The sequence below is a fragment of the Heliangelus exortis genome, chromosome 23 (assembly GCF_036169615.1).
Source record: "Heliangelus exortis chromosome 23, bHelExo1.hap1, whole genome shotgun sequence".
In the NCBI taxonomy this organism is placed as follows: domain Eukaryota; kingdom Metazoa; phylum Chordata; class Aves; order Apodiformes; family Trochilidae; genus Heliangelus; species Heliangelus exortis.
This window is the reverse complement of record NC_092444.1, coordinates 7,382,092-7,402,391: the sequence shown is the minus strand read 5'-3', so window position 1 is coordinate 7,402,391 and position 20,300 is coordinate 7,382,092. Positions and strand designations below refer to the sequence as shown.

The window sequence follows — 20,300 nt, the reverse complement described above, 5'->3', positions numbered from 1 at the left end:
TCAGCTTCTGGGCATGATAAAAAGTATCATGAACTTTGTAAGAAACAACAAAGAAAATCTGAGGAGTAAAACAAAGTTGGGAGACACAGAAATTAATAAACCCAATGGAAACTATTTTAGTACAGTCCAGGACTATATGTATGGTTATATTTTTTTTTCTACCTGCAGTATATCCTCCTCTCAAAGCAATGAGTCAATTTGGCAGCAAATAATGTACTTGCAACTAATCCTTTCAACTGCATGTGGAAGAATATTTGCTTGGCAGGTGTTAATCTCTGGACCATAAATTTCATATTCCTTTCATCAAAAAGATAATCACCACAGTGTCTGTTGTTTCGCTGGTTGCCTCTACAGCTACTGCTACAAATATCAGAAAAAAATTCTTTTATATAAATACCAACATTAGTGTTGAATTACTTTGAACAGTTTGTACATAAACAATGCCATAAAGTCTGAAAAAAAAAAAAAATAGCCCTCCACCCACAAAACCTTTTATTTTTTAATAGCAATCTTCCTGTTCTCAAGCACCCACTGTTCCCTTCTATCCTTTAGGAGTATTCCAATTTATCATTAAGCTATTTTCATCACTGGTCACCCTAAAACAGATCACCAGAGTTGAAACAGGGATTGCTAACAGGACTAAGCACATGGCAACTCAAACATTCACACTCTGCCACACTGAGCTTTTTAACATTTGAATCCCAAACTGCTCACCTGCTCTGTCAGCTTTCAGTGTGTCCCAGACATTGCAGTTGAAGTCGTCATAACCAGCTAGGAGGAGACGTCCACTCTTGGAAAATGCTACAGAGGTGATGCCACAGATGATGTTATCATGTGAATAAACCATAAGTTCCTGATCAGCCCGCAGATCAAAAAGCCTGCACGTAGCATCATCCGAGCCTGTGGCAAACGCGTTGCCATTTGGGAAGAACTTGCAGGAGAGAAAAGGAAAAAAAGATACGACTTCAGACTTGCTTCCTCTGCCTCATTGAGCACACCCTTTTGTACAGACCAAGTGGAAAAAGAAAGCAGCAAAATACACACCTTCCCTCAGCTGCAAAATGGCAGTGAGCCAAAGAACAGCCACTGCTTCCATTTACCACAGTGAATCTGAGGTTGTACAAACTGCTCTCCCCAGCAACAGGAATTATTAATTAAATGTGCCAGAATACTATATCATGCAGTACGTGCTTAAGAGCTGACACCAGAGAAGTATAAACATTATTTCTTAAGAATTAATGGAATCTTAAGTCCCCTGTTGGAGCTGATACATACACAGATGGCATTGATGTCCGACTCGTGGCCCGTGAAGGTTTGCCGACACATTCCTTCTCTAACATCCCACAGCTTGGCAGAGGCATCACAGGCACCAGAAACAAAACACCGGGCATCAGGAGCAAGAGACAAACTCATGACATCTCCAGTGTGCCCAGTAAATGTAGTTGTCTGCTGACCAGTTTCTATGTCCCAGAGGGCACTTGAAAGAAGAATTAAAACAAAAATCAACACATTTGTGCTCCACGGGAGGACCCAGACAGCAATTCTTGTCTGTACCTGTCAATCTCTATCACTGCTAAAAGGTAAGAGAAATTTATGATTGAGATTGTAGGGTTTTTTCATTGTGAAGCCAGTATCTGTTAAGGCATACACCTGTATTCTCCTCAAAAAAATTACTTACTGTCACTGCAGAATATTTTCTAGGAGCTCTTATGAGTAACAACATAAACTTAAATCTGCATTAGAAAAATCCAAATGTGTCCTTTTGCAGACAAATCATTAAGTCACTTCTTTTGGAAAGCCATAGTAAAAAAGTGTTTCCATGCCACCTTAACACAGGGGACTAGATCAGGCTCTTCAGAACAGAAGTATAACTAAACAGCCAAAACTAACAAACCTTAAAGTCCAAGTCTCTAATTACTAGTAAAAATGTGATATATGAACAATAATTAATCACATTTAGCTTTCTGTGTGACTATCAGGTTTAGAAAGAATAATTTTTCCTTCAATAATAGAGTATAGCTGTGAAAAGTCATCATTAACAATTATGTCAAAATTTTACTGCTTACCAAGTGGTGTCACCAGAGCTGGTAACGATTTGATTATCATCCAAGAAGCGACAGCATGACAAATATCCTGAAAACAAAACAAAAAGTTGATGCAGAAGACCAGAGATCACTCTTCACATTGCAAACTGGCTTGATTATTTGCTTCCTTTCCTGAGGATGCAGCAAGAACTTCTGTATATGCCAGAAGACAGACAATTTTTATATGTATGTCCACTGTTTTGGACAAAGTGTGGTTTGGCTCTTCACATTTCCCAGTTACAGAGTTTATAAAAGTAAAGATGATTAAGCTTCTGGAATAAAGCCTACAAGCCTAACTCTCTCACCAGTCACAGAACAGTTCACCTTAGAAACAAAAACTGTGGCAATAATTAAGCTACTGTATTTTGGGGAGAGAGAAGGAGCAACAGAAGAAGGAGCATTGAGAACTCAAACCTCTGCAACTAAAGAATGGCACCATCAGGAGGCAGAGAAATTAAAACACATCCTCATTACAACTCTTTTTCACAGAGTATCATCTTCAAAAACAGCTTTTAAAAATAGGGGGGAAAAGCCATTTAAAACGAGTAGTACACAGCTACAGTCCCCCTGAGAAATAAAGGTGCACAGTGAAGGATGTGTTTTTAATTGGGAAATCCTATTTAAAAGGTTATTATTTTTTATTTTGTTTTACAATTTCACGATATTCTTGGGCAGCTCAGATCATGCTGAGCAGGGACTCACCTGTGTGACCAGCCAGCTCACGGCTGACACGTACATTCCCTTCACGAGTTTTCAAGTTATAAATGGAACAGATGTTATCAAGACCACCACAAGCCACATAATTTCCAGAGGGAGCATATGCACAAGTCATGACCCAAGAGGAACGCAGGGGAATAGCATGCACCTGAAATGGAGAGATTCATGTCATTTCTTCTGCAAAACAACTGAGTCAATAATTTGCCACCAGGAGGTTTTTCACGATTATTGAAGCTAAATCGGTTCTGTCTTGCTAAATTGTTGCATTCATTCTTCAGATTTGTTCATCACATCTCTAAGGAAGGGATTATATCTTTATATATATTGAGTTTTCATGCAATATTAACTGTCTTTCTGCATTTACTAAGAAAACAGTAAAGATAACAGCCTGTTTTTCTGCTGCTACAGTAATTGGTGATCCTGCAAGCAATCAGGAGTTAAAGAACAATACCCTGCACTAAAAACACAACCAGATCATTTGGAGAAGTTTTCTACCACGGAGCTAATCAGAATATTCACCTTGAGCCATTTTATTTTATCATTAGGAAAATATTTTATCAGTTACTCTTACCTTGTTTGTAGTATAGCTGTCCCAAATGATAAGTTTGCCATCCTGGGAGGCACTAACTAGAAGCCTAGAGAGGAAAGAGGAGGCAAGCAGAGCCAATTTCAATGCTAAATATTATGGAAACGTGAGAGAGAACAACTACATCTTCACACATTCTGGTTTCAAGAAGAACTGTAGTCATGTAACTAACATCTCAGTCTTGAACACAGAGAGAAAACTTGCATGGAATCAGTGCCTGTGTTCCAAACACAGGTTTCATAATCCCCTGGTTTGGAAATCTAATAAAACACTCCAATATGGTATTCAAATTTATTTTATGCATCTTGTGATGATGGTTTCAAAGCTGAACAACACAGAGCAATCAAAGTACTCCAGTCTCCAGACTTTTTTTTTCTCTAGGTTATATTTTTGAGCTATCTTGAAACACTTTGGCCAAACAAAAAACTGAATTCCCATCTTCTAAGTAAGTTATTTGCAAAAGAGGTGCCTGAGGCAATGAATTCTGCATATCTATGAGAAATAAGTGTCTATCAGAGACATAGAAAAATGGGATGCAAAACACTGAAGTTCAACTCAAACTACCAGTTCTGTTCTGATTTTTAAGTAGTAGGCAATTCAGAAATGACAAGGGTAACACATCATTAACTATTTTTCATATTAACGATGCATACTTCTTCATTAAGTACAATTGATAAATAATGTACTCTATCTCCATAGGTTCTTGGAATTTATGTGGTACCACACCATTTTTTAAGAAGTAGGTGAGGACTGGTATTTTGGTGCCAAATTTAAGATTTGGACAAGAAAAAAATGGACATCAGGAGAAGAGGGAAAAAAAAAGTGAGATTAAGGGTTCCAGAATTCTCTTGCTTGTCTGGAATTAATTCTTCTGGAATTACTGGTTCTTAGTGGTAGGAACAGGGAAATCACAGGCCTGTGAAATAACAGCAAAGCCAAGAGTTCATATTTTCTATCACCAGCACCCACCTGGAATCAGTCCCCCAGTGCATTGCATAAATTTTCGCCAGGTGTCCCCGGAGCGTTCTCCTAGTGCGCATCTGAATTCTCCCCACTGGGTCAATGTTGGCTGTGATCTGAAATAGGAATGGTGTCATACCCTGAATGAAAGCTGACATCAGACACCTCTGTACAAACTTTAAAAAAAAAAAAAAAGCCTTCTCTTCTAGTGCCATAATCATCTGTTTCAGCCTAAATTCCTACCAGGTCTCTGAAAAAACCCACCACATCTCCATGAGACACACTCCAGAGTAAATTTCCCTTTCCCCAGCTTAATGATGGCTGAAACCAAGCAAATAAGATCAAACAGCAGAGCAAGATGCTCAGGAGCAGTTCAGACAGCAGTGCAGCATCATGTGGAAATTAATAAATAGGTTAAACCCAGTAGGTTATGGTTCTGATTATAAAGGTGATGCAACTGAACTACAATCATATCCGTAGCAGAACACTGGGGCTCCCCTGTGCCATTTTCCACCAAATAGTGCAGATGTGCCCTGAGTCAGTTCTGAAAAAACTGCTCTCAGAAATGGGACAATGATGAAAAAAGTTCTTATGTCTGGAAAAAAACACCTAAAAGCAAAATAAGAATCACTGAGAAAGGAGGGAAAAATAAGAGAGGCACTTGCACTTACAAAAAGAAAATTTGGTGTAAGAAGGTAAAGAAAATAGGTTTTTCTAATTCATTTTAAACTGTTAAATGCTTACCTGAGCCAGGGTGGCATCTGCACATGCTTTCCTAGCATCCTGCAATGGAAGGAAGTTAAAGAAGTCAGAAGAATTTCTGTACATTTTTGTATCTCTGTTTTGTCATCTTGATGAAGCTCCCTCAAAACAAAGTTCAGAAAGCATTCCTGCTTGTCATCCAGCAAGGACCCATCCTAACTGCAGCACGAGTGTAGTGTGCTGTCTGCTGTCAAAACATTGATTTTAAACATCTAACTTCAACATTTTCTACTTTAGAGAGAAAGATAAGATTTTCACAACAAAGAGGGTCAAGCAATCAAACTGCTTATCCAGACAATTCTCCTTCCTTGGAGATTTTTCAAGATCTAATTGGACCAGCCCTAGATAACCTTTTAGCTGACCTTCTTTTAAGGAGGAGGTTGCTTAACATTGGTTATGATCTGGCTCAGAAAAACTTCAGTAAACATTTATTTTGATCTAATCCATTCTGTGCATTATTTGTGTAACTACTATTCTCTAAGCAGTATTAAAGACCAAAAGTAATTTCCTTTAGCAGTTACATGCATTGCCCTCTCTCAACACCCATTCCATTAACTTTGGCACTGTGAAAACATTTAACTTAATGCCCGGTTTCTTTCCACCTCTTCTCTTCAAGATGCAGGAATCACCACTCATCTGTGCCCAGGTTTCAAGATCCTCTGTTTCAATACATACTCTGATTTGGTTTTTCAGTTGCTCGGCCTCCTGGCGTAACTGGTCAAGCTCACTCATTTTCCTGTGCTAAAGGTGTGCTTCACTGCCACCTCTGAAACAACCAGAAATCTGAAAGACAGGGGATAATAATAATGGGAATTAGTAGAAGCCAGAGCTTGAAATTAGCAGAGTAGACAAGTCTTTTCAAACCATCCCAAACAGCACTTTTAAAGAATTTTAACATTAATACGTTGTCAGAATAAAACTATTTTTTTAATGATATGTTGAGGGGAAGAGTTTAATCAACCACTGCCAGACGTTTTGCCCTTGCTGTTTTCTGAGCACTGAATTACTCACATCCATCCCTCTGCCTGCCCTGCTCTGCAGCCAGCAAGACAGAGGCTCAACAGAACACAGCTATTGATGAACATGCTCAACTATTGGATTGTTTTCCAATAAAATAAGCATATAGATATTTTCCATTAAGCATACGACTTATTTTTAAAAGTCAGTGTTCTAGAAAGGTATTGTTAGCATTTTCATCAGCATTCCCTGGCTAAAATTCAGCTTTTCCTAAACTTTTTGGTTTAAAATCCATGCAGCTGGATACCAATACAAGACACTGAAGAAAGATGCTGATGAAGTTTCTCTTTTACTGCACAACAATTGGTTCCATTTTCAAATGACACACAGAGAACCTAGAGTTTATTTAAAAACACTGTTAGTGTGCTTTTACACTTTATTAGCCAGAACTGACTCTTCACTATGAAATAAAAGAGATGTTTGCCTAGCAGCTTTACATATTATTCTGTTAAGTTTTAATCAGCTTATTTATCTCTGCAAGCATGTGGGGTGTGGGGTTTTTCCCCCTTAAGCTCTTCCCAAGGAGAAAGATGGGGATAACTTTTATATTTTTATCTTGTCACAGTAACAGAGAACATATTGTGAAGGCAAACCAAAGCAGCAGAGCAAGCATCATTACTGAAAAAAGTTTCAAGAGTTATTAAGGATTTAACATTCCCTAAATATTCCTACCCCACGTAACCAGATTTATCTCAGAGCTCTCTTCACAGTGGCAAACATTCCAAAACAAGGACCTCAAGGAACAGATTTTGTAATGTAATCCATATACAAAGTTACACTCTTCTCTGAAACCCAAAATATTTTAGAAAAGGAATGTTAATTAGCTTCCATCTCAAAACCTCCATTCACCAAACATCACAGTCCTTTTACTTTATTGTGAAACTGTCTCTTCCTTCTCTCTTCTGGCTCCAGGGTCATCTTTAAGCCCTTTTAAGACTGCTTGTTCAGCTTAGTCCAAAATCCAGTTAAGACAAAACCCATCAAGAGTGTTTTATGACCGTATAACCATCTTCTTTTCTTTGGAATGCTCTGTTGTTTCTCTACATTTAAGACCTAAGACTGTGTGGTTAGGTCTCCAGTTTTTAGCATGCAGCCATCACTGCTTACAGCTCCTCTGTTGGTGAAATAGCATTACTCTTGTCATTAAGTAATTAATAAGTTTAAAGACTGATCTTAAGAATAAATTTTCAGATTTTTTTTTTAGCTTTTTGATATCCAGTCCTATTTCCACCATTCCCTAAGTTAGTATATAAGCCCATTTTCCACTAAGGAAATACCAGGCTCTCTAGGCAGAGGACAAGGATCTTAAGAGATGGTATCATTCCTATTTCAGGGAAAGAAATTATAATCCAAAATTTAAATAATCTGCTGAAGGTCACAGCAACTCAGCAATTGGATTAAGATTTAGCACACCAGAATTTCAGCTGCAGAGTTACAGGTAACTACATGAAGATTTACATGCAGCATTATTTTAAAATAGAATAGGATGAATAATCTCATATCAGTCAAAGTAGATACATCCTCCTGTAACTCACAGCTTAAAATAGTGACAATTCCTTTCTGCCAGAATTTGTGCACTGTGCAATAGAATTCTCTCACATTTAAATGAAAAAAAAAAACTTTTTAATGGAAGAGGAGGAGGCCTAGGGAGATGAACACTGGTCCTGGGAAAAAATTTAGACTGAGAGGGTTTGCTTCCCTGCAATGGATCCCTGTAGTTTGATCCTGGATTAGTTGCATACACTGAGTTTAAAGCAAATAAAAGCACATTTCATGCTTGTGCCTCAGTGCTGAGCATAGCATGTGCTGAGGGTCTGCTGCAAATGGCAGTGTCAGAAGCAGCCCAGCAGTGCCCAGTGTCTGCTGCAGCAACAGTGATAGAGCCAGGAACACAGCTGAGGGGACAGGAGCCCCACTCCCTGGCTGGTGGGATATCATGGCTCAGCCAGCAGATACACATCTGTCTTCACACCCATAAAACCTCCGTGATGCTTTGAGAGGCCCAGCACAAGATCTAGGGGTATAACTGTGTTACATAAAAACATTTCACATCACATTCAAGGCAGTATCCTGCCTCAGCACGTTGCCTGAGTCCTGCTTTACACAGGGGCTGAGCAGCCCTAGTTCCTTCACCATCTGTAAGAATTAACTGAACCCAAGAATTAGCAGAACCCAACCTTTAAAGTCATTTCATAAATGTGCTTTACCACACAGTTATTCAGACATGCATCTGCGTGGCCTGCCTTACCTACTGTGCAGCTGAGCTCCTCCAATGCTTTATTTGTGAACTCTACATCAAGAAAATCACTCTCTGATGTTCTAAGGAAAGCTTCCTTTGAATGAACAACTTCAAAATGGTTTGCCAGTGCTACAGAAACCTTTACACCTCTGTGCAAGATACCATCTCCATTATCACAGGCAGCAAGGACTTCAAGGAGCTTCACAACCACTGTTGTAAAAGCAGCTTCTGTGGATCTGGACCTTCAGTCACTTGCTATGCTTCAGTATTCACTGCATGATAATTAATAGCTGACTGCATACAACCCTTGATGTCTTTTCCATCTGTAATATATCCACACACCAAGTTAATATCTTGAAGTCTGCTACAGTTTTAGGGTGAGAAGTTCCCTCCCTCCCCATGCATTCCAGGCAACTCCAGACTCTGAGCAGCAGTTCTGAAGCATCCATAGGAATTGTTCAAACCAGATTTCCACATTCCCTTTGTAGCCTTTGTTGTTTCAACATCAACAGGAAGTTCCAATTCCTGCCAACATGACTGAACTCACACACAGGAAACAAAAATCCTGATGAAGCCAAGAGCATTAAAATATAGGAGTTATCTGAAGCAGACTGTAAAATTTATGGGACAAACAGCCAACCAACTTGGCTGTTCCTCTACTTCTTTTACATTAAGTCCTAGGCAATTAAATTTATGGCAGAAATATGAGATCCACAGGGAAAAAAAAAAAAGTTCCATCCCCTTGTGTACTTTTCAGCTATATTGTAAATCAGGAGAGTTTACTTGTATCTAGCAGGTTTTTTTAATAATCTCTGAAAGCAAAAACTAGAGGCAAGGTCAGGCAAATGCATGGGAAAACACAGATGCAATAAACAGAGATTGTCCAATATATGACCCATGCTCATCACAAACCAGCACAACTGAATATCCTGAAGTAATACATTTCTGTTTCTCAGCATGTTTTAGAGGCATTTGACCCCATTTTAAAAGAAAGTTTCTAAGACAAATTAAGCTTGATATGGATGGTGCTTCTCTTTGAAAGAAGTTACAAAATTTCTAAATCAAGAAAACCTAGAAAAAAGTTACTACTCAGGTTCCACGCTCCCATTTTCAGCATAGCTGTGAAAAAATAGGTAACAGCCAAACTCATGCTTACCTCACTTTCTCCTGAATTTGTTGCAATGTTCTCGAAGCCAGGCTTCCCAAGGCTAACACATTCACTTTCCTGAACTCACTCAAGACCTTTCCACAGGCTGAAGTGCTTAAGTGTCTCTGCTCTAAGCCTAAAGCCCCTAATCTTGTTGACAAGAATACCTTGTAGATAATTCTCCTCTTGCTAGGGACAACAATAAGCATACTTGCAAAGTCATTTACTATTCTTCACTACTCCAAGTGACCCAAGTCTCTAATCTCTTCTTACAAGTTACCCACAGAAAAGTCACTTTGTCCCCCTGTTTCTCACATAGAAAAAAAATATTGACTTCACCTAATTTGTTACTTTCCATAAAACTTCACAATTCACCTATGTCAAAAAAAGGATTTATCACATCACTCATCTCAAAGTAACAGCTTCTGGCTTTGTCTTCCTTGAAGCTCCACAGAGCTACATCACCATGTGGGGGAAAGTTACCTCTATCCAGGCAGTCAGCTCTATGCTGAGCAAGTCCTTGAACTGAACACAAAGCATTACAAAATCTACTCAGTGTCCACATACTTCCTGCAAATGGAGAGATATTTAGGATCCCAGTGTAGTAGCTCTAATTTAAAGATGAAGTTCACAACACAGAAAACATCGACAGAACAATTCACTCAAATTCACTCATTTAATTGTTACAACTTTAATGTCCTTTCCAGAGCTCAAGCTGTTAATCCAATTAAGTCCAGTTACTGAAACGAGTATCATTAACACCATCACATTTATATGGGCTCATTTTAAGAGAAATGGGAAGAGCTGAATGCAACTCATCTGAACACATTCTTGGGTTAAATATGTTTCCTTTCTAAAACTAGTTGGTAACAACGAGGAAATGTTTACTAACACTTGGTTACTTTGTTTTCTCACAGCATTTCTATAAAAAAGAATTTAAAAGGATGGGGCCTTCCATCTCTCCTAAGTAGCCTGTTCTGTCAGTCTCTACAAAAGAAGGGAATAAAGCTTTGAAATCACAGCTGTCATTAAGTCAAATATTTAGAATTTCCATCCCTTGATGGCCAAGCTTCATTTGATACAAGGTATTTTTATTACACATTACTACTTCCAGCAGGCCAAGTAACACCACCGAGCTGTTGTTGATGCAGTCTGGTAACACAGCTTCAATTTATAGCTTTAGGGTACTACCCAAGCACAATAATTTTGTCAGAATGTTGGCCACATCAACAGACTGCCTGATATTTGTTCCCTCAATATATTTCCTGCTAATATGCATCACTCCAGTGAGTATGGAACAGCCAGGAAAAAAAAAGCAAAAAGCAAAACACTTCATTTGCAAAAACAGAGCCAAAACCTTACAGCCTTAATAATCAGTTCATGTTATGCCTACCAGATAGCCTCCTAGCAGGTCATCTGATTAAATGAAGCTGTGCTAATCTATCAGATACCATAAATCCTATTAGCAACATGCACAGCAGCTTGTACATGTTCACAATGACAAAGGAATTATACACAATGCACTCTTAGTTCCAATGTTCTGACATCGTATTGGCTTTGAAAGATGAGGGGTTTTTGTTATTTAATCAGAAGTATATATTGAATTCTATTTGACTTTTATGCTTGTGTTCCCTCTGCCATTTACATGAGGTACAATAGAAGAGAAAAATTCAGGGGTGCCTTCTGATCCAGAAGTACAGACGTCCAGATACAGTGATCACACACAAAAAAATATCTAGATAATTTAAGTTACAAATGGTACAAAAGTTACACAGAAACTCAACGTAAGAAATGTATCACACAAGCTTCTGTGATACAAACTTTATTTGAAGTGAAAAAAAACCAAAACCTGGAGAAGATGCTCAAAGGTATTGGCTAAATACTCAGCACTGGTTAAAACAAAAGGTTGTATATAAAATGGGGCAGAAAATATTGAAAATATCATAATGTCACTGAGTAAAAATAATGGTTTGTCTACACTGGGAAGAGTGTTCAGTTTCAGCTCTCCCAAAAAAAAAAAAAAAAAAAGAACACTGGAGGTGTCTAGGGTTGACCAAGGTAACTAAACAGACAACACCTCAGAAGACAGGTTTAGAGAAAGAGTCAGGGCTGCTTGCCACTTGCTTTTTGAAAAATAGGTAAAGATTTAGAAATGGAAAGTAACAAATGCAACTGATGAATACCCTCTACACAGCATAAGTTTAATCAGTAATGATCATCAGAGACCAAGAGGCTTCACAAGAGGCAGAAAGATTTGAACTTACATTCTGGAAAGTAATGAAGGTTTCTCTGTTCCAAAAAATATTAGCAATAATTACTATTACACCAAATGTAAGCTCTGAAACGTTCAGGTTCTGTTTAAATAATACTGACACACTGAAAAGAACATTCTGATGAGAGCCACTTTGCTCAAAAGAAATTTGGCCTTCTTTTGTCAAACATGGTGGGTAAGTAATTTTTCATTCATGAAAGAATAACTATTCTCATCATTTTATTTATTACAGTTCCCTGCCCCACTGAGATGAAACAGTTTCATCTGTGGTCTCCCTCTGCTTTGCCAGTTCCATTTTGAAAGGAGGCAGGCACTAACATCTATTATTTAGCAGGTTTCCTAACCATTTTAAAATCCTTCCTGTTGACATAAGAATACACATGCTAAGGTAGAAAACAAAGCTTGCACAGATTAACAGATAAACAACTGAAGCTGACCACTTTTTAAAAATAGCATGAGTTTCTCAAGCACTAGGAAAAAAAGATTACCTAATTTCTCCACTTACATTTTCTCTCAGTACAGTAGAAAGCCAACTTCTGCTGTCAAACATGTAAATTCTGAAAGAAAAAAAAAAAAGGTGCAGAATTAGTATAGTTATGAAGAAATAAAATTTTCTTAACAATTCATATCTACAAGAAATTGAAATACTACCAAAGCACAGACTATTTTTTGTTAGCTAACTCTAACACCTTGCTTGTGTTAATTAAGGGGCAGTGCATAAATAATACGAAGACAACCAAAAGACTTGCTCATGTCAAGGTTTACTTTTTTCCAAGACAGTTCTTGCAATCCTCAGATTATTAATTCTTCTCCCCTAGCAACACAGAAGTCCATACTATTAGAGAGTTTAGGATTGTAACAAAACACCACCTCACTCACACAAGACTGTAATTTTCACTGCACTACAAATTCCGCCCCCCTCCAAATCTGCATTTTGAAAGCACTGAAATTATTTCTGCTCAATACTGTTCCTGAGGTACAGATGCTTTCTAAGCACAGTTTAAGTATCAAGATATCTATTTTATCAAAAGAAGTTACATAAACCTCCTACTAGTGAGCTCAAGTGAGAGCATAGCACTCTTCTAGAAGAGTTATGGCTTCCAATCACTAAATATATTTAAAAATTAAAAAGTAAAAATGGACACAAAGTAACTCACACACTTGCAGTCTGGAAGACTGTAATGATTTAGGATACAAACTGGCTTTGTAAGCAAGGTGAAGAAAAAAAAAAAAAATCTTGCAAGAAATTTCAGAACAATTTTTTCCTCTGGCACCAGAAAGCACTAATTATACCTTGCCCCAAGATTTGAAACACTGACAACCACTTCTGTGCTCTGAACACCTGGGACCTGTCTCTATCAAACAGCAAGGGCCATGGGAACCTGAGTGCACATCTTCAAAGTGGCTGCATCAGGACAGCAGAAGGGTATTCTGAGCACAAAGCAAGAAGGTATTAAAGCAAAATAATCTTAAATCAGAAAGTCTACAGCTTCATACACTTTAAGCTGAAATGCTTGCATGTAATGAGTCTTTCTGATTTCAGAGTTCCCTATTAGCTGGGAAATTTACAAACCACTTCAGTGTCTGGTATGAAGGTTAAGCTACTTAGGATATGGGTCATCCTCATCCAAGCTCATTTAGAGAGGAACAGTTTAATACTGTGATTATGAAACCATCACAGTGTAAGCCGGTTTGTTACTGCCAGAACAACACACTCTGGGACAGAAAACAGAAACTCACACTGAAGAGGCCAAACTACACCTTCCCCCCCCCAGAAGACACAAACACACAACATGACCATTTTATCTTCTGAAAAAAGATCAAGGATATTCAGCTTTCAGGAGTCTTGACAGAAAAATTTGCCCACACTGCAGAGATAATGAAATCTAATGAAATTCTGAAAGAATTACCTGAAATGTAAACAAGTAAAATTATGCTGGAACACTAACAGCACACAGAATACACAATAGCAAAGGCCAAAACACACACCATTATTGTCCTGTGCTGCACCCTCATTAATGCAGGAGAGGTGTTGCAGATTTCATATGCCTTCTGCAAAAAAGAAAAACAAAAACAAAACAAAAAAGCTACTTTAACCAGCCTGCAAGAAGAGTAAGGAAGCATAACAGCAAACTTTCCCACCAAGTTTAGTTTATTTTGTAAAACTAGGTTAAGGTTTCAGTTAGGTATGCTGGAAGCATCCTTGGACGCCTGCAGAATGCAGTCCTGGCAACTCACATATTTTCAGTTCCACGTTAAAGGGCTCATTTAAGGACAAAAGTAGCCAAGCTACTTTGGAGAAGAGATCTGCATTGCCACAAGCTTCCATTTTTAGCTAAAATGTAGTCTGGTAAAAGCAACATAAAAATGACAAGCCAGCTCATCCATCAGACCACAGCAGTGGCTCAGAGAGTTCTTGTGACCAGCTTCACCCACCCTCTGCCTTCATCAGCCCTTATAACCACACTTAGCTGAGAGCTTCGTGTTCTCAACATCAAGAACTGGGGGTTCTAAAGCTGGAGAGAACAAAAAGTACCACAGAAAACTTTAAGCATGGTTCAGGCAGTTAAACCATTCCACCAAAGGACCTGGAGATCCCCCAGCCCTACACATGGTGGGTGCACCCCCTGTCCCCACCTTCCACAGCTCTGCACAGCAGTTTGGATTAAAAAACAACAGAATAACTCCAGATGGTAAAAACATCATCATTTCTGGGTAAGGGTTACTCACTACAGGTACTTATTAACTGCTCTCAGCCTAATATACTTTTTCCCTTTAAAGATACTGAAGTGTTTACACCAAGGTGACTAATAAACCATAAAATTCATCTCAACTCCAGCATGCCCCAGAATACAAGTCTTCACATGAAGAAGACTCTTCTGCAGAAAAGACTGCAACTTTTTTCACCAGGCTGGGGAAAGCAGGGAAGAAAAGAGGGAAGAAAGGAAGAAAAGGGACTCTGAAGAGTAGGGAAAGCATTTTCCTCTTTGAGCCAGACATCAATATTATTAAGGTGAAACAAAACATCAAAGGAAGGTACTTTGCTGCTCTGGTGTATCTGCCCTCTGAACACGTACCCATCTGAAAAGGGTGCATCCTATACCCCCCAGGGATGTCTGAATGTTGAACAGGCAGTTACTGATTTTGCATGCAGCTACTTCTGTTCAGGTACCCAACACTTACCACCACTACAACCCATCAACTACATGGTCAGGATAACGTTTGTGAAACCAGGAATTACAAGTTAGTTTATTAGAACTGTTTCTTAGTTTACACAGACCAGAATTTATATGTCCCAGAGACTGCACGGCCCTTCCAAATCACTGCCAACAATGTGAAGCTCCAATTATGCCACCAGGCAACAGAAATTAGAAGCCTAAAGTCTAAAGCTATGCTTTGAAATTATTCTGTATACAAAAAAAAAAAAAACCACCAAAACCTGCTTGGTCCTATCAACATAAACAGTCTTAGGGGACAGCTGGAAACTTGAAGGATGTTTTGGTTTTGTATGTGCTCCTCCACAAGTTAATTCTAGTTCAGATTTTTCTTGCTGAGTGGAGATCTCTATTCTGGAAAGCCCAGTCTTTGCTGTCACCTCCTACAAGAACAGCTTGAAGGACAGCCTACAGAAGTAAAAAAATAATAATTACAAATTCATAAATCTAAATATGTCCAAGTGAATGGATACGAGCCCTTCTCATTTACTCAAGGTCTTCTTTCTGGGAATCATCTGCTGTGTCTGTAATTTCCCAGCACACAAGCTCTGAAAAGCAAGCAATACCTTACTAACCGGTTTGCAGAACAGATTCTGCTCGTGGGGACAAGGCTAAATTGTACAACTCCTTCAAAAGCTCACTGAAAACACTTCTCTAGTTAAAGGCTAGCATGGCTGGACCATTTCTGTGGGAGGTATTGGCTGCTTCTCGTGTTGAAGAGTTGCCAAGTTTCCAGCTGAAGCAGTCATTGTGCTCAATAGACATTTTTCCATACATTAGTGCAAAGTACACAAGAGTTTCGGGTCAATAAGTGTTCGTGCTCATTATGCAACAGTTATATTAGCTGGCTAGAGAGGTAACAGATTTCCATTTTCAGTGTAGCATGCAAATACAAAATAATAATTACAGAAGCTAAAACCACTCGTAGCTAAAGGAACTGACTTCACAAACATCTCATCAGTACCTATAGCTCAGTCCTTGAAATGCAGGTCCCATTCCAACCAGGCAGCTTTCTGCAAGGGTCACTGATGTCACTACTTTAGAGATTTTTGTGCATAAAAGCCTCTGTAATGCAAGATTCTACAAAATTAGAATTTCTAAAAAATTTTACTCTCCCCAAAGTATTTTTTTCTGGTGAATGAAATCCATTACTATTTCCCATGCACAAGATTTTGAGGAAAATACGTTAAAGTCCTGCTCATGACTTCACAGTACAAATCTGTTAGGAGCTCTGATCTGTAAGGCTACATTTTACAGGTATTTGAAAATAAACCTTTTGGACAGCTTACCAGTTTCTCAAAATAGAATAGTAATCAGCAGACAACAATGCTTAAGAACATGGCAGGGACACATGCTTGCAATAAACAGCTCTGTAGTGAAGTGGCCTGTCTCCTTCTGCCACCAACAGTGAACAAATTCAAGCTGTCTTCTAGGAGACAGCATCAATATGTTGCCAAAATACATTTCCTGATGCTAATCCCATGACCTACATTTAAAAAAAAAATCATACTGATGCAATATCTAAGCATAAAAATCTGGACTCTAACAGGTCACTTTGGTAATCCTTTCCACATGCTATGTGCATTATAAAAAAAAAAAATCCTAGTTTTTTTTGGGTACAGCAGAGAATTTATGTAAAAAAATAAAATAATTGATGATTACAAATTTATCAGTTGCCTGAAGCTAACTGTTTAAAATCACACTTTTTAAAAAGAGTGCTCTTAGGAGAACTTTGAGTGAGTTCACAAATATTAGTATCTGTTCCAACTTCAGCAACCCAAGTCAAAAGATTCCCTAACTATTTATCTTCTTTTCTGTCTTGCTCTGGAAGAAATTCTCATTTAAGAGCATTGTAACACTTAAGTGTAGATAAGAACTGGGCATAAGAAACTAAATTACTTTAAGAACAAAATCTATAGCTATTCAATATCCATTTTCAACTTCTAGTTATTAAGAATGTCAAAAGCCTATGCTCTAGTTTTTATTCCTTTGTTGAGCAGTATCTCTATGCAATTATTCCTTCTGAAGACCAACACATCTATCAATAAACTGCACCAGTTTTATCAGCCTAGCCAGTGATGGTTTTGGCTGTCTTCTTTCCTCATTTTACAATTAAAAAAAAATAAATAAAATACCCAAACCACCAAAAAAACCACCCTAGGTCAGGAATCTGCCCATGCATAAATTCCTAGCTATCAGAAAAGTAAGTTCCTGAAAATTGCCACTTAATAAAGAACTCCCTTGTCCAAAACCAAACAATTTTTTGTCACATACTACTACAGTTTTTACTACATGCATAGTAGGAGCTATGTGGAAAGCTTCTAATAACGAGACGAGTTTCATAGTCTGGATTTACAAGTATTAGGGAGGCAAAAGAGGAAAAACAAGAAGGGTAAAACTGTAGTACCCAGCAGTTAGGTACAGGTGAAGCATTATCAGCTGGGAAATGAACAAAATAATGCAAAAACCCCAACCCAGAAACAGAACAAGAAATCCATTATTTCTTACCCAGGGGACCTAAAGTACTGCCATAGTATCAGGATATTATCTGTTAAGCAAACTTGTAATCTCTTATCTAGATCAAGGGGCAGGTTTAGGGCAGTTCAGAATGCAAGCTGTGCACAGTACATTTTCTCCTGGAAGGTAGAAATGGCAGCACAGTGCTGCAGGAGCAGTTCAGACATCATCCCAGCCTGACAAATCACTGACAGAACTACAACACAACAAGTGAAAACATTTTACACACCTAAATAAGTACATTTGTTCCTTTTTACTGAAAAGTCAACACTAGAAACACACCTATTCAGGTATCAAAACAAGTTTGCAACCTTCAGTTTAATAGGGTGTCTACTGTAAGCTTCAGTACTGAACACATGTATTGGCATGATCTTCTCAACCTTGTTAAAAAACATGTATTGTTTCAGATATTATTACCATTACAGGGACATCCAGAAGTACATCAAGATCTTCACTACAATATTTATTATATTAGAGGAGGAAATGGGTTACATGATCACTTATTTACAATATAAAAAACAATCAAACAAAAAAACCACACCACAAAAATAGCAAAATTAGACATGAAAAATACTAATAAAAATTCAGTAAGACTGTATACGCACATAAGCACAGAATATTAGAAGTTATTGTTGTATCAGGTATTTCCAAAAATTTCAGCTCAAGTATTTTATCAATAGAAGCTGAATCATCCATTTCATTCTACATATGCCAGCTAGTAAAGAGTCAACTGAGTCAAAGGAGAATCAGCTGCTTCCTATTTACAACCTTTAAAAAAAAATACAACTAACTTTCAGAATGCTATATTTAGCAATACTACTTTTTCCATCCTCAGTAGTCAAACCATTTAAAATTAGAAGAAACAGCCAAACCAACACACCCTTATTTCTGAGCTAAAGGAGATGTTTATAGATGTAAGGTGGTCTTCATGGGCACTTTTGCTTCTGAAAAGCACTGCACTGAGGCCCTCAAAACACTACTGAAAAACAGACTCTGCTTCCAGAAGCAGCAAGACCATTTTTATTCTATCAAGCCCAATGGATCAAGGGTTCCACCCAAAACCTTTCATTGTTAGGATCCAGTCTTGACAGAGTACTTCAGAGCAGAAAAAAGAAGCCTTTTTACTGACTTAAAATGACTCTAAGAAAGTGAACTTTACTGTATTAAGCTTTCATAAAATAATAGTAATTTAAAAATTGAATAGAAGCAACAAAGGTACCCATCTGAGACACAAGCTGGACAAGACTTGATAACTGCCTTCTGACCATAATTACCACCCCATCCTGCCTCACCAAAAATAAGGTAGTTAAGACATTGGAACAAACTGTCTGCTCTCTCTCAGCCTCTGCTACACAGACTGTGGAGCTCATGCAGGGGCTCACAGCCTCAGAGCTCACATAAAAGAAAAATATTAAATCTTTATAACTGTGTTACAGACCTTACCCAAGCTTCAGCTAATTAATAAAATGAATACATTTCACTGAAATAAGAATTCAGGTGTTCAGACAGTACAAGCAAGGACTGTTAGAGAGAAGCTAAGCTATGCCATACAATACCCAGCTGCTTTCCAGGACCAGTCTGCAGATAAGTGTATTTCAGTGAACCTTAAAAATCAACAGAATGTATTATATGCATATAGCAGATAAAAGAACACTCAGTAGAAATTACAATACGACTTCTCTAAGAGACTGAGCTATCCTTTGTTCTCCAGCCCTGCAATCAGCACAACCCATCTTTAATCAATGTGCAAGCAGTTCCACTCGTTTTGATAGCAATTATTTATACTCCCTATTAGCCCACTGGTTTCTCCCAGCACTTGCTGTATTTTGCTATGTGCAGCTGATCCAAAATAAGTTGGGGTAGAGAAGAACAAGAACAAGAAAAGCAAGGTTGGCAGACTGAAAAGTTGATTAACACAGGAGACCTTGGAGCCATTAGACAGAGAAGTGGTGTTTGGGAACAGACAATACAACAATGCTGATAGGGAAGGTAAACTTCAAGTACAGCTCAGGGACAGTATGACAACAAAAGCACGAAGGTACAACAGGAAATACTTGCTTTCAACCTTGGATGTTCTTCTTTCCATAGTACTGCATTAACCCACTTAAAATTTCTGGCATAGGTTGTATTCCTCTAGATAGTATAAATCTAGTTAGGTGATCAAAATAAAGAGGAAAATCTAATAATAAGAGAGCAGGTGCTACTAGGGTAAGGAGCCAAGATGGGAATTAACTAAGAAAGGCAAAAATTAAAACATAAGACAATTCCAGCTATTTCAAGGAAAAAACCACATGCAAAGTCAAGTAAAAAAAGCAGTGTGTTTAGCAAAGCCAGCAGCCAGTAAGGTTAGCTGAAATCTGTAGCTTTTAAAGTTCTGCACTGAATTCCTTGATCCTGTGCAAAACTGCAAAAAAACCCACACTGACTGTGGCAGTCAATATATCAGCTTGGTCCTTTCAAAGCAGAAGGGGAGAGAGCTTTGAAGACAGGCCACGTCCACCTCATACAGAATATTAAGGATTCTGATGGGGGAAAAAAACACAGTTCTTGTTATTTCAAAGTCCAGCTTCCACCTCAGCTTGCTTTTACAAGTTGCTTCACGTTCTGGAAGAGTTGGGCTGCTCATCAGCTAGAAGCTGAACTCAGAGTTTTGCAGCACAGTGCTTGGTAATAAAATATCTGGTTTCTTTAATGTGCCAAGATGTGAACTGGCAAGGCAGCTGCTGAAGAGCAGATGGCTGTGCCACCTTTTGTGACAGTGAGCAGCAAGAACTGGCTTCCCCA

The 20,300-nt window shown here is 38.3% G+C and overlaps 1 protein-coding gene across 8 annotated transcripts in view; it reads right to left on the bottom strand.

Annotated features, from left to right (window-relative positions):
- GNB1 (G protein subunit beta 1) overlaps positions 1-20,300 on the bottom strand; it is a 32,954-nt gene that overhangs the window by 3,261 nt on the left and 9,393 nt on the right. For 3 of the 8 annotated variants that reach the window (XM_071767065.1, XM_071767072.1, XM_071767069.1), the window contains exons 2-11: positions 13,774-13,836; positions 12,290-12,341; positions 5,785-5,892; positions 5,092-5,130; positions 4,357-4,463; positions 3,373-3,436; positions 2,787-2,949; positions 2,067-2,133; positions 1,276-1,477; positions 715-931 (exon numbers count right to left, since the gene is read on the bottom strand). In XM_071767065.1, coding sequence (XP_071623166.1) covers positions 715-931; positions 1,276-1,477; positions 2,067-2,133; positions 2,787-2,949; positions 3,373-3,436; positions 4,357-4,463; positions 5,092-5,130; positions 5,785-5,841 — 916 coding nt within the window. In that variant the 5' untranslated portion in view covers positions 5,842-5,892; positions 12,290-12,341; positions 13,774-13,836. Of the gene's footprint in view, positions 1-714; positions 932-1,275; positions 1,478-2,066; positions 2,134-2,786; positions 2,950-3,372; positions 3,437-4,356; positions 4,464-5,091; positions 5,131-5,784; positions 5,893-12,289; positions 12,342-12,941; positions 12,978-13,694; positions 13,837-17,507; positions 17,699-20,300 lie in introns of those variants that run through there. The other 5 variants (XM_071767066.1, XM_071767073.1, XM_071767070.1 and 2 more) reach the window with 4 other exon arrangements.